This window comes from Crocodylus porosus, unplaced genomic scaffold (assembly GCF_001723895.1).
Source record: "Crocodylus porosus isolate Cpor-Errol unplaced genomic scaffold, CroPor_comp1, whole genome shotgun sequence".
NCBI classification, from domain to species: Eukaryota; Metazoa; Chordata; order Crocodylia; family Crocodylidae; genus Crocodylus; species Crocodylus porosus.
The window spans coordinates 57,736,114-57,749,065 of record NW_017728943.1 but is presented as its reverse complement, the minus strand read 5'-3'; the positions used below and the strand labels follow the sequence as shown (position 1 = coordinate 57,749,065).

The 12,952-nt window shown below is 42.1% G+C and overlaps 1 protein-coding gene across 1 annotated transcript in view; it reads left to right on the top strand.

Moving 5' to 3' along the window:
- Nucleotides 1-12,952, top strand: part of MTA3 (metastasis associated 1 family member 3) — a 163,671-nt gene that overhangs the window by 62,702 nt on the left and 88,017 nt on the right. The window contains exons 4-5 of the mRNA XM_019549403.1: nt 9,731-9,794; nt 10,758-10,875. Coding sequence (XP_019404948.1) covers nt 9,731-9,794; nt 10,758-10,875 — 182 coding nt within the window. The remainder of the gene's footprint in view (nt 1-9,730; nt 9,795-10,757; nt 10,876-12,952) is intronic.

Below are 12,952 nucleotides of genomic sequence, written 5' to 3'. Positions count from 1 at the left end.
GGCCCTTTCCCCTCCTCCTACCCCTTCCCCCACAGATTTACCTGCTGTGAGGGTGTGCATGTGCTCAGTCCCCACCCCAGTAATTTTTTCTCCCTCTGCCTGTGCACTCACTCCTGACCCACAGCTCCCTGCCCCTCCAGCACTGCCAGTGCCCCTCACTCCCAATCCACAACCCCTGCCCCCTAGCCCTGCTGTCCACACAATACGCACACACACGCACACAATCTGTCTCTCTTACCTGGGAGTTTGCTGGGGCCTGTACTCAGACCATGTGACCCCTGACAGCCAGTCGCCTTGCCTGCTGCTCCTAGCACCAAGCAGCAGCCTGGGAAAGCAGAGGCAAAGCAAAAACTAAGACATTTGCTCATGTTTCAAAAACCTGCTCAGACATGAGGGCAAGGGTCCAAAAGAGGACATGAACGGGAAAACTTGGATGTATGGCAACCCTAGGTACTTGAACATGCATGACCAAATAGCACACGCTATGAGAATCTTAGTAGCGGTGTATGAAATGGCTCTATTATTTCCTAGGATTCCCCAGAGTTGTTGGGGCAGATAAACTGCCTAGTTTTAAGATGAAGCTTGCTACATTTTTAAAAATTAACATGGCATGTTGTACATGAGAGCAGGGGATTGGATTTGGGGATGTCACTTTTTGTCCTGTGTTCCTGTAATTTTACATGAATGCCAAACGTGTCTTGTGCAAATCTTGTCCATGAACCACAGGGTCTACTGACAGCAGCTGCTCTTATTTTGAGGGGTTTGAAGTAGCTTTGCACAGCTAATGGGCATATATAACTCTATAAGTTGGGCTTACCTCCTGGATACACTCCAGGATGCTATGTTTTTGTGGAAAGATTTTTAAATCAGTCACATTTTCCCTTAAGAAGGATCCTGCTGATCTGAACAGATTAGAAAACCTTTGTATGCCTTTCCCTGCCTCTTTTTCCTCTTGAGTATTCTTTGGTATTGGGTTATTGTCTCATCTGGGCTAGGGACAGAAGTTGCACATAAACTGGTTTAAACCTGTTCATTGCACATAAACCAGTTTCAAAAATGGCTGAAACTGGTTTAAGATAAACCTGATTGAATGTATTAGCAGACTTAACTGATTTGGATCAAACTGGTTTACGAAACTTCTGTCCCAGACCCCTTCCTGGTTCAAGTTCAAGCACCCCAGCATGCTTTACAGCCCTGGGCTGTGGTGCGCTGTCTGTTCCAGCTGAGAAGGGTTGGGGGGGTGGGAAGCAGGGACTGCTTCCCCTCCCTCCACCCCAAGGCAAACCCCAGCTGGGGTCTGGGGCCAAGGGTGGTTAAGGCTCCTAAATACAGAGCTGCCTTACCCTGCTAAACTTACTTCTGGCTGTGACTCTGGACTACAAATCCCAGAAGTACCTGAAAGCAGGAAGAGAAAGTGATAAGCAACCCTGCAGAGTCCTGCTACTATGATTCTGGACTGCAAATCCCAGAGACCTCAGGGGCAGCAAGATGAGGAAGCAAACACACAGTCTATGCTGGCTATGTGCTAGAGAGCTGTTCTTTAGCACCTCCTGGCTTCTAGCCTGAGCAAATGTATGTGGCTACATTGCCTGAATCAAAAGTAAATGTCTGTCCAGTTGTTTCTCAGTTTAATCTCTGCAGCTTCAAGTAACCTGCAAAGTCTGAATCATTTCAGCCTCAGGATTTTTGACTGTCTGTACTTAGCCTTAGGGTTCCAGACCCTTCTCCTGGACTTCACTTCTCCTTGTCAGTCTTCTTCTGTAACATGTGGAGTCTTCTCTCTGACCTATATAGCTAGCTTCTTGCAACTTTAGCTGATCTGCAGTTAGGTTTTCTTCTCTTCCTTGCCCTTTTTGGTTTCCTCTCAGTTTCCGTTTCTTAAAGGCCTGCAATATCCTGTGTTTCTTTATTCTTTTCAGAATTTTCCCTTACTCTAAAACTAGCTCTTTTCATTTTCCCCAGAATAACTGGAATCTTCAAGCGCAGGCATCTTCTTTAGTATGCTTGTTGTCTTGGTAGTCATTTAAATATTAATGACCTCTTTGTTAATGTTGCAGCTTCTTTCAGAAAGGGAGTGTATACTGTGTGAGGTAGCCTATTGAGTCCTTTGAGGATTAAAGACTTGTCTGCAGAAATCATTGTTCCTGAAAACTCCCTCTCTTATTCTGGAACAAGCATTCCAAAGTGCAAGTGTCCACTCATGGGGTTGTTCAGAAATAGGTGTTGTGCTCTCAGTTCACACCTCTGCATTACTCCTGTTAACTTTTTAGCATAGCAAGCCCTATAGAAATCATAAAATGGATCTGAAATTACAACCTATACACAGACAAACTATGGAAGAATGAAATTAATCATTAACAGAAAATGGTAGTGTTGTACTTGCTTATATCAATAATTACATTTTGCATTTATACCTTGCTGTATGTAGAATTTTCACCATAAAATTGAACAACGCAATTGTTTCTAATTTTTTAACATGAATAATAAATCAGAAAATAGCCTTTTTTGATTACTTTCTTCGTTATATTATTTTTTATTTGGAATCTCTGTGCTTGACAATTTTGTCCTTGTTTTTAACAGAGGAAACTAACATGAACAGTAATTCTGAGATTTGAGCCAAATTGTAGTACAGTACAGTCGCATCTTACGTGGGGGTTATGTTCCAAAGACAGTGTGTATAGTTGAAATCGCCGGGCTTTGGCAGCTGCCACCGCCAAAAGGCTTGAACAAGGCGGGCGTGGCACCACACACCCCAGCCCGTGTGTGCAGTGCAACAGCTGTGCCTTCTGCACGCACTCCTCGCCCCTCTTGTCCTCCGCTGCCTCGTCCCACCAGGGGAGCCAGCTGGGTGTGAGCCCCCCAGCCCCCCAGCCATGCCAGTGTGTGCAGGCAGTACCATGCAGTGCCGCACTATGCGCCATACCCTGTCCGGCATGCGGCGGCCAGCCCCAGCAGCCAAGCACGTATAGTTCAAATCATGTAAGTTAAATACACTTAAGATGTGACTGTATTGTATAGTAGAAAGATATATAAGAAATTTGGTTAAACAAGTCTTTCTCTTTATTTGTTAATTTCATTCCTCTTCTGTGTTTTCAAAGTTAAAATGAATCTAGACCATTATCTAAGGATTTGAACTGCCCTATGTTTCCCTTTACTCAGCAGTACTAGCTATGCTGTATCTCCTGGGGTCTGTTTCATTAGTCAGAAGGAGGTGTTCAGTGATTTCAGCTAAGTACTGAGCTAAAATAGATTAAGTGGCCTTGATTGTACAAAGCCTGGCCTTGCACTTTAAAAAATCAATGTAAGCGGGTTCAGAAGTAGAGAGAGAAGAAACTTTGGTTGGGGAGGGAGTATGGAAAAACATTTAGGGGCATGGCTTAAATTGTAAAGCAGGGTTGTGGTTGTTTTCCAGCAGTCATGTGTGTACTGCTTGTATTTTGTAGGTTAAAGAATAACTGCAGTGAGGACAGAGAGAAACACGCAGCCTTGACCCTTGAGAGAACACAATGCAAATTTTATTAGGAAAATCAGAAATTAGGTTTTAGTCCCTTTTAAATTATCAGTTACCAAATGTTTGTTAAATGTAACTGTACCCATATAATAGCCAGTTTCATTAAAATATCTTGTCTCTGTGGTTGTCACCTTTTCCCCTCTTACATCCATTTCTTCAGACTTCCTACTGTGTTGTGAAGATTTTTCCAAGGGTCTTGCGAATGTTGCTTATTCAGTTTGACTGATGAGGAAGAAAACCAGGTGCTCCATTACTAGTTTAGCTGCTTAAAAGCAGGGGACAGGATTGGGTCACAAATTTCAGGAGGTATTTAATGAATCAGAAATGTTTCAGTTTCATTTATCATGTTTTTGGCCAAGATGTTAGTTAGGTTTCACAATCTATATTATAGTAGATAGCTTCTTTAGCTAGTTGATGAAAAGTTAGTGACAAGTATTCCTACAGGACTGATGTGAGGTCAGGGAACTCGAGTAATGAAGAGATGTGTTGTTTGGGTAAGAGCCAATTTGAGGGGTCTTCTGGATGAATGTATTGTTCTGCCACTGTAAATCCAAAGGATGAGGAGGAATTTCTGTTATGACTTGTCTATACTAGGAAGCCTCCACCAGTATAACTATGGAGGATAGCTGTGCACAGCTGTGGTGGCAGATGCTGTGCATAGCTATATGCTGGAAAAAGCTCTTAAAGTAAATGCAACATGAAGAGCAGAAGGAGTTTTTCTGTCAGTGTAGGAACACCACTTCCCCAAGTTATATTTCTAATATAATCCAGCAAAATCCAGCAAAATCACTCTTCAGTTAACATAGTTTCATCTACACAGCAATTTTCTGTCGTATCCGTGTTCACTAGGGTTTCTGTGAGTGTGCACGCATGTGCACACTTTTTTTCCCCTAAGCCTATTATTCAGTGTAGCTATGCCACAAAACTTTGAAATGCAGATCATATATTACTATGAAATCTGAAGTTGGGCAGAAAGCAGAGTAGAGATGCACCTTATAGATTGACTGTTGTATAGGGTAAACTGCTAGTGGTTATCCTAGGCCATGTAGAGACAGTCAAAAGCCAGAGGAGAATGGATCTAAATTGGGTGTTTTCTCTAAGTGGCCTAGTTTAGACTGGGAGTAGATGGTGTACATGTTTACCCTTTTGGGGGGTGGCAGGGCTGCTCCTGCATGCCTCCCAGCATGCTCTGTGGACTCCCTGGCTGCCAGAGACTTCTGAGCACTTGGGCCACCCCAGATTGGCTGCTGGGCATAGGCAAGCATGCACCCAACCCTCTGCCACCCAGGATGCCATAGATGTTAGGGTACTTCATCTCCAGACCATCATGTGCCAGTTCTGGGCCCATGCCACCAGCAGTGACTGGTGGGAATAGATTGTCCTGAGCACATGGGAGTATGAACAGAGGCTCCAGACCTTCTGAATGCACTGAGTCACTTTCATGGACATTGTTGCCTGGCTAAACCAGCATACAGCCACCCCTCACTTTGGAGAACTGGGTGGCCATTGACATCATGAAATTGGTTACCCTCAGTAGTCTCCACTGTCGCCATCCAGTTCAGCTTGGGCAAGTCCATGGCCAGAGAGATTGTCTGGGAGGTATGCCTGGTTATCCAAAATGTCCTGGCTAACTGCTTTATCCACCTTGTCAACCCACAGGAGGTTGTTGCCAGCTTTGCTGCATGGGCTTCCCCAGCTGCATGGGGCTTTGGATGGCACCCACATCCCAAACCTCTGCCTGTTCATCAACCACAAAAGCTACTTCTCCATTATCCTACAGAGAGTTGTTGACCACTAGGGTCACTTCACCCACACATTAATTGGCTGTCTGGGCAGTGCCCATGATGCCCACGTCTTTTCCAACTCCTGGCTCCCTGAGATGATGAAGAGCAGGCACTATGCTCCTGAAGTCCCCAGTTTTGTAATTGGTGTCATTGTCATCCCTCCCCTCATTGAGTACTTGGCTTTCCCCCCCTGCTGTGGTTCATGAAGCCCTACACAGTACACTGGCCAGGTGGGAGAAAGCTCATCTTATCTGTGTAGCTGAAATGGCCCAGAGAGATCTGGCAGGGAAGTGTGAATGAGGCAGATTTACATTCCCACAGAATGGGAGATGGGCTGCTAACTGCCCAAGGCTGGGCACCTTGGCTGTGGACCAAGAAAGGAGGGAGGGAAGGGGAGGAGGTGACCGGTCTGCCCAATGCTGAAACAAACATCTCAAACAATTAGGAGCCTGGGGCCCTGCACATTGAGCGGTCACAGTGGGACCTTATGTCCTTTCATCCTTGCATTGGCCCCTGCCCCCACTCTTGTGGGCTTCTCCGTCACAAAAGCCTGGGAGAGGGTTGTGACATGGGGGTGGCCTGCAGTGGTCACCGGTCCTGATCCTAGGCACCCGGTTGTCCTGTCCTCATGGGGCCTCTCTGCTACCTCCCCTGGAGGGGTCTGTGGTGCCAGCAACTCCTGGTTCTCTTGTGATACTCTAGGTATGTGGGGTGGTGATAGCCCTGTTTGTGGTGAGGAAGGTTGATAGCTCCTCATAGAAGGGCATACTCTGCCTCCTGGCCCCAAACTGTTTGCTGGTGTCATACACACGCTTGTACTGGATCTTTATTCGTTTTGTCTTTGTCCGGCACTGCACCCATGCAGTGGCCCTGCGCTCACATCTGTTGGGCAGTGTGCTTGAACATGTTCCTGTTGTGGTGCCCTTTGTGGAGCTGGTGCTGGATCTCCTCCTTGCCTGGGAAGTCAGCAAGTTCCCTCGTCTCACTATCACCCCAGTTGTGTGACTGACTGGGTTAGATAGTGTAGGAGGATGGGGTGTGTTATTTTGCGGTCCACCTTTGGGGCCTTGGTATCTGGGTGGGTGAGGGGTCTGACTGCAAGGGAGGGAATGGAGAGGTGGATGGATGGAAGGAACAGTAGGTGTGCATATGTATCTATCTGGTTTCCTTCCTCATTAGTCAAACTGAACAAGCAATATTTTCCCTCTCACCACAGCTGGGTGTGACCCATGCTCCACAGTGACTGGGGCTCCACTGGCCAGGCTACCTCCATGACCTCAAAGTTTTCAGTGGCTTCTAGCAGATACCCTATGGTGCTGGCAACACTTCACACCCCAGTTTGGAAATTTCCAGTGCCCCCAATCTGCAACACCGAGGCATCTGGTCATGTTCTACCTGCTCCTGAAGTTTCCCGAGTCATCTGCCTGTTTGCTCTGGCTTGGATGCTCAATGTCAGCCACTTCTCTCCTCTTCTCCTTCCCCTGGCCTTAGTACTCCAGGACCTTGGCTGAGTGTATGGGTAACAGGGTCAGGTTTATGGGCCTGTGCCTGAGTGCAGGGGCTCTCTTGGGCTCAGTGTTAGCATCTGCATGTATATCGCGTGGTGCTTTGTTATGGCGTGTGGGGGCATGGCCTGGGGTGCCGAGTTCCAGGGGCTTGTGCAGGGGACACAGATGCTTCCTTTCTCCATGCTGCCTGCTTGTGGCTGACACATGGCTGGAGGCAGGACACAGAGCTGGGGAGAGGGGCTGTGCTGGCTTGCTGTTGGGAGAGCCAAGGGTGGGGCCTGCTAGGCACCTGGCCGGAGCAGTTGAGTATGGGTCGAGTGTTAGTGTGCCTCCCTGTATTGGAGGGGTAGTGGGGCCACAAAGGAGGCTGGGATGCCGGAGGACAGCAGTCTAACTTGAACCTAAAGGAAATCAGTACAGAAGTTCGATACATCAGTCTAACCTAAATCAATCTGAATTGAGCGTACCTCTCACCAGGTCTATCTTAGGCAGCTTGTGCCATTTTTTAGACCCATCTGTGTGCACCAGACTTCTGTCTAGTTATGAGTTTAGACTAATTTCCAGTCACTTAGACTGGTCTAAGTGTTATGTCTGTATGTGCCCCTAGTGGTAAATAGTAATGGAGAAAAATGCAACAGAAGAAAGGTTGACTGTGGAAAGAAAATGTAATATTAATTTGGTGTTTTAGGCTGGGAAATGGTGTTCCAAAGGAAGTAGAAAAACCACAAATTAAAAAAAAAATCTAAGCAAGGAAAAAACCCTAAAAACCCTAAAAATTTACTGTGAGCATTGACAAACTCTATCATCTCACAGATCCTTTTGTGGTAATGTTTATGATTCTGCTAATTTTAGAGTGATCTAAACAAGCAAATGGGGATTGTATGTTTACGAGCCTCATTTTAGTGCAAACAGTTATTGACAATGGCTTAGAAGTCGTAATGATTTTGAATGCATTAGTAGACCGGGATTGTGTCATTGGATACATTAGTAAATCAGGATTGACTCATCTTTGTCTCCTTCCTCTACAGGGCTATCTGTAAAAGTTGCTTCTGAATGATATATTCTTATCATTATATAATATAATATAATAATAATAATTATAATATAATAATAATATGCATATTATAATAGGCTCCAGAAACTTGTTTGAGGATGCCTGGGTGGGAGAGTAGTGTGGAAACGAAAAATACTGGATCTCAAAAATTCAGTAAATACATGTAAGAATTCAAAATAAATCGGTTTGAAGGAAAGTATGAAGTGTAGATGGTGGCGCGGTAAAGAGGTAAGAGGGAGAAGAGTATTTTGAGAGGTGAAGATAAAGTGATCTTATCAGTAGCTGACTTCAGAGAATGTTTGCTTATTGCTGTCTAACCAAGACTTAATTTGATTAATGTCTTTGGCAGATCCTGAATTGTGGACTCAGTACCTCAGGTTGTTTATTGTCTCTGCAGCCCTAAGTTTGCATAGTTAGCTATTGCCCCTTTTTTGTGGTTCTTCCCTTGGTATGAGGCACCCTTCCATAATTCATGCTCTAATTTAAACAACCCTCATAATGTCATATCCATTTTAGTCATTTTTAATAAAGCCCTGAAATCTCAGGAAGAACTAGCAAAGATCCATCATTTCTGTCCCTTCTAATATTTTTCTCAAGTCAGTTGAAGAACGTTTTCTGTTTGCTGAGGCTTTAGATGGAGTTTTCTTAACCTAGGAAGCAATGTTTCATAGAGATAGGCCTTGGAGAGTGAAGTATTTTGTGTATGCAAGTGCTGGAGAAGTGGCTTCCAGTTATTCCTTACTCTCTTTTACTGCTTGATATAAAGCATCTGTATTGTAACTAATTAAACTTGTATGCCTAACTTTCAATAGGGGACATCCTAAAGGCCTGTTCAGCTGATCTACAAAAACATGTAAATTTCATAAACATTTCGTAAGTCTTGATTCAAGAAATGTTGAATGGCCAGAAGCAAGGGAGCAGGAATAGAGCTATCTGACTATTTTTAGAAAATGCATACTGCTTTAGCTTGTCATGTTTAGTATAATATCACATCAGACTGTATTGTTTTTTATGCTACATACAGATACAGTAATAGTAGCCTCAAGGGCAATCCCTGTGGTTTTTCAGTGTGCCTTCTGCTAATTGCACATCAGTTGCATTTTGCTAATGGATCCTAGTATGTGCATTCTGTTAGCTTCTCTTTGCTCTGTAGAAAAAATTTAAGCAACAATAGCTATCATTAAGTACTTCAGAAATAAAACTTGCTAGATATATTAATGCTCAATATCTTTTTTATAGTTATTTTGGAAGCTAAGCAGGGATTTGGTATAAAACATGCAAATAAGATTTGGGATAGGAATAGGAAAACCTAGGAAAATCTTGGGTTTTTAAATTATAACAATGAAGTGCAAACAAGCCTATTTTCAATATACTTTCACCAATTTCATTGGCATTATGGATTATATGAGTTCTACATAAAATAGGAGGTAGAGAAAAAAGTATAAATTTTGACCTAAATTAGTTAATTTTCCTTGGCTATTAACGCATCTTTCTACTTTGCAAATAAAGTAATTAATCTTTTGTCATGTATGTTTAAATGTCTTTTGAATGTTAAATGTATTTCACTGTAATTATGGTTTGCTTTGATGTATGGTATTCTTTCACAGCTTTTCTATCCTTTCTGATTCTGAAGCTATGATCCCAAATCTCCTTTCAAGTGCTTAGGTCCATATACACTATTTTGGTTAGTTGCTTTTATATTAATTTTTATTTAAATCTATGAAGATACACATTTTTAGTTTATTTTCAAATTACAATTTGAAATATTAACCACTTAAGTTTGCTTGAAAATTAAATACTTCTTTGTATATCCAGCTTTAAGAAAACTGTTAGCTTTTAAAAAAAATCAACAGTTCTTTTTTTGTTTGTGTAGGGGAAAATGCAGTGTTGCACTTCTGAATGAGACAGAATCCGTGTTGTCATATCTTGATAAAGAGGTAACACGTGACTAAATCTTTTATTCTTAAGTAGTGGGATATGTGGAGTCCATCATGAGATTTTTTTTTACTGTAGAATTTTAGTAAATGAACAGAGAAAAGTACAATTAAAAGATTATATTAAGTGTTAAATGTGACGCTTGAAAATATTGATAATATCTCCTGTAACTTTTCAAATTATTGTAGATTAAAGTAATTTAATATTTCCCCCTCTTTTATTATGATTTTAAGCCACTTGCACACAAAAACAAAATAGACAACACTTTCTTTAGGCAAACAATGTTAGTTGCTTTTTAAAAATAATAAAATAAAATAGATTTGTAAAAATGTCAGTGTAAATGTTTGGCAGATAAGTGTCCTTTTCATGAATTTCTTCATTTTAGCCTGAAGCAAATAGTGTTTTCTGTATTAAAATCAATGTGTGTTCATATGTTTACACCAGAACAACCAGTGCATTGTAAGAATGGTTCTAAAATCTTGCTTAGCTGCTCTTCTAGTCAAGGACACACCAATGACAACTTAGTTCACATCCTGTTCAGGCTCTGATGATGTTTTTTGTTGTTTGGTACTACTATTTTGTAAAAAACTTTTATCAAGGAAATATTGATAAAAAGAAATAAATACAAAATAATAATAATAAAAGTTTCCAGTCAAGCCCATGAAACTATGGTGATAAATGGTTGGTCATTGTATTTTCAATTTTTCACTCTTCTGAAATTTATTGTATTTAAAGATGTACCAGCCCTCTAAATAGTGAGGCAATACCTACTTGCTGAAACATGCATGTTACCTAAAATGAAGATTAATTAAGAGGGCATAGAAGTTTGCTAAAGGTGGGTGTTATGGTGTAAGAGTTTAAACTTTTTTGTTTTTGTAATTTTTAAATGAAAAAAATTGCAAGTTTAAAGCAAAATGAAATAATGAAAAGCATTAAGTATACCACTGCAAATGTATTTTTTTTAGGATACTTTTTTTTATTCACTGGTATATGATCCATCACTGAAAACGCTTTTAGCAGACAAGGGAGAAATCCGAGTGGGACCTCGATATCAAGCAGATGTACCAGACATGCTTACAGAAGGTAAATATATTTTGGTCTTTGACTGTTCAAAAAACCCAGTATATCACATCTGTATCTGTAGGCATTCACTAGTGTGCTTGGCACCTTCCACAACAGAGGAAAAGTGAAAACCTATCCTAAGAAACAGGCAGACCATATATTAGATGTGATGAGAAAACAGGAGAGAGATGATAGAATACTTGTGAAGTGTATCTTGTTATACTCCTAGGATTTTTGCAAGTCATGATGTAGAAAGTAATATTTTCATTTTTATTATTTGCCTAATTGTGTAGATCAGTAGGCTACTGCACACGAGCATTACAGAACAGTTTCTTATGATCCCATATTTTAGACTCAGTAAACCAGAAACGGTACAAAAGAAAAATGTGCTCTTTGTCCGTGACCTTCTCTTTGTAAGTATCAACTTGACCAAGGTGAAAGAGTTATTTATAGTATTGGGGTCTGCTTTGTAGCAGGATTTCAGGCCAGGGAGCACTTGGAAATTATGGAACCTCTTTGTCTTGCTCATCTAGCTGGATTATTTTAAGAGCCCTATTCACTTTTTGCTATACATCAACTTTATTTTTTGGTTTATGTACGTTTTACATATGGTATCTATTTAGAATGGAGTTGTCATGCAAGAGATATGATTACTATTTATTTGCCTTCTATTTGTAATATGAATGTATTTGCTCAAGAGTAGTTGTTCTTCAGTAAGTTTTGTGTTCTGATACGAGTTTATGCTCTTCATTTCATAAAGGAAATTACTTTTTTTGAGGGAGGGCTAGGACATAAATAGTGTTTTTCAAAACCTTGGTTATTACTTCATTAATAAGGTAAGCACATTCATAGCAGGACTAGCACTTGTATAATGTCAGTGGGAGTTCATCAGGCACAAGAAATGCAAGATTGTGCCCTAAATAGGATGTTAAACTGTTCTTTAATTTCTGCCAAGTGTGCATTTTGTTTTGTTTTTGAAACAAAGTCAAAGTTTATGTAATCAATGGTGTAATGGGAGAATGATTGATTGCTCTAGCAGGAGAGGTAGGCTGATATAGATGAAATGTGGCAGATCACTGCATTATTATTAGGATTGTTTTATTTATTAGCTACTTGATAAAGTACATGAGGAGTGCAGGCTTGCTACAAAACATGACAGGAATATGAAATAATGTATTTGTTCTGTCTAAATCTGTTATAGGGACTTGGATAACTTGTTTGTTCTGCAGAGATTCATACCATGAATGTTTGCAAGGGACTTAGATGTCTCAAATGTGCTATATAAAATATACAATATATAATTCAGTTAATGCCAATCTCTATGGACGCACTTTACTGCAGAATAGGGTAATTAACTGCAGTAAACCTTCACTGTCGTAGGTCTCAGTAAACTAACTCTGCTGTGGCTGGGCACACATCACAGACGGTACTGTCTTATGGCAGAGTAATTAACTGGGCTGAAATGCACATGTAGATGGTGACCAGGCAGGGGCGAGACTCCTGGCTGCTGCCTAACCACACAGCTCTGCAGGTTATACACTCTTGTGTCCCAGCCAGTCTCTCTGCTGCCCAGCACCGTCATCTGAAGCCCAGAGCTGGCCCTCTGTGCTCCCTGCCAGCTTGGGCCTGCTCCACCCTGGCTCAGACTGCTGCTGTCCCAGTCATATGCATAAAAGCTGCGCTCAGGAGCAGTTTACTCTCGTTCAAACAGCTCCAGACTTTATTGCTTTGCCTTAATTTCATGTGTAGACATACCCTGTGGGCTCATCCACATGAGTGTGCACGTGCAACTTGCAGCGTCTCAAAGCATGTGCGGGAATGAAAAAACATTCCCTGCACTGCAAATTTGCAGCGCAGGGGCAGGGGTTTAAAAAAAGAAAAGTGGGGAGAAAGTTGGGCAGGTCATGGCAAGCAGAGGCTGGCTCCTCCACAGAGACACTCTAGTAGCCTGCCAGAGCATCTCTATGGCTGGCACTCACCCCAGTGCTGAAGCACGTGCATGCCCATGCAGGGCAGGCAGCGTTCCAGCACGTTCCCCTGCCTGCTGCCCCAACCCCCTTGATCACTGCCCTGCCCAGCCCCATCCCCCACCTGCCCC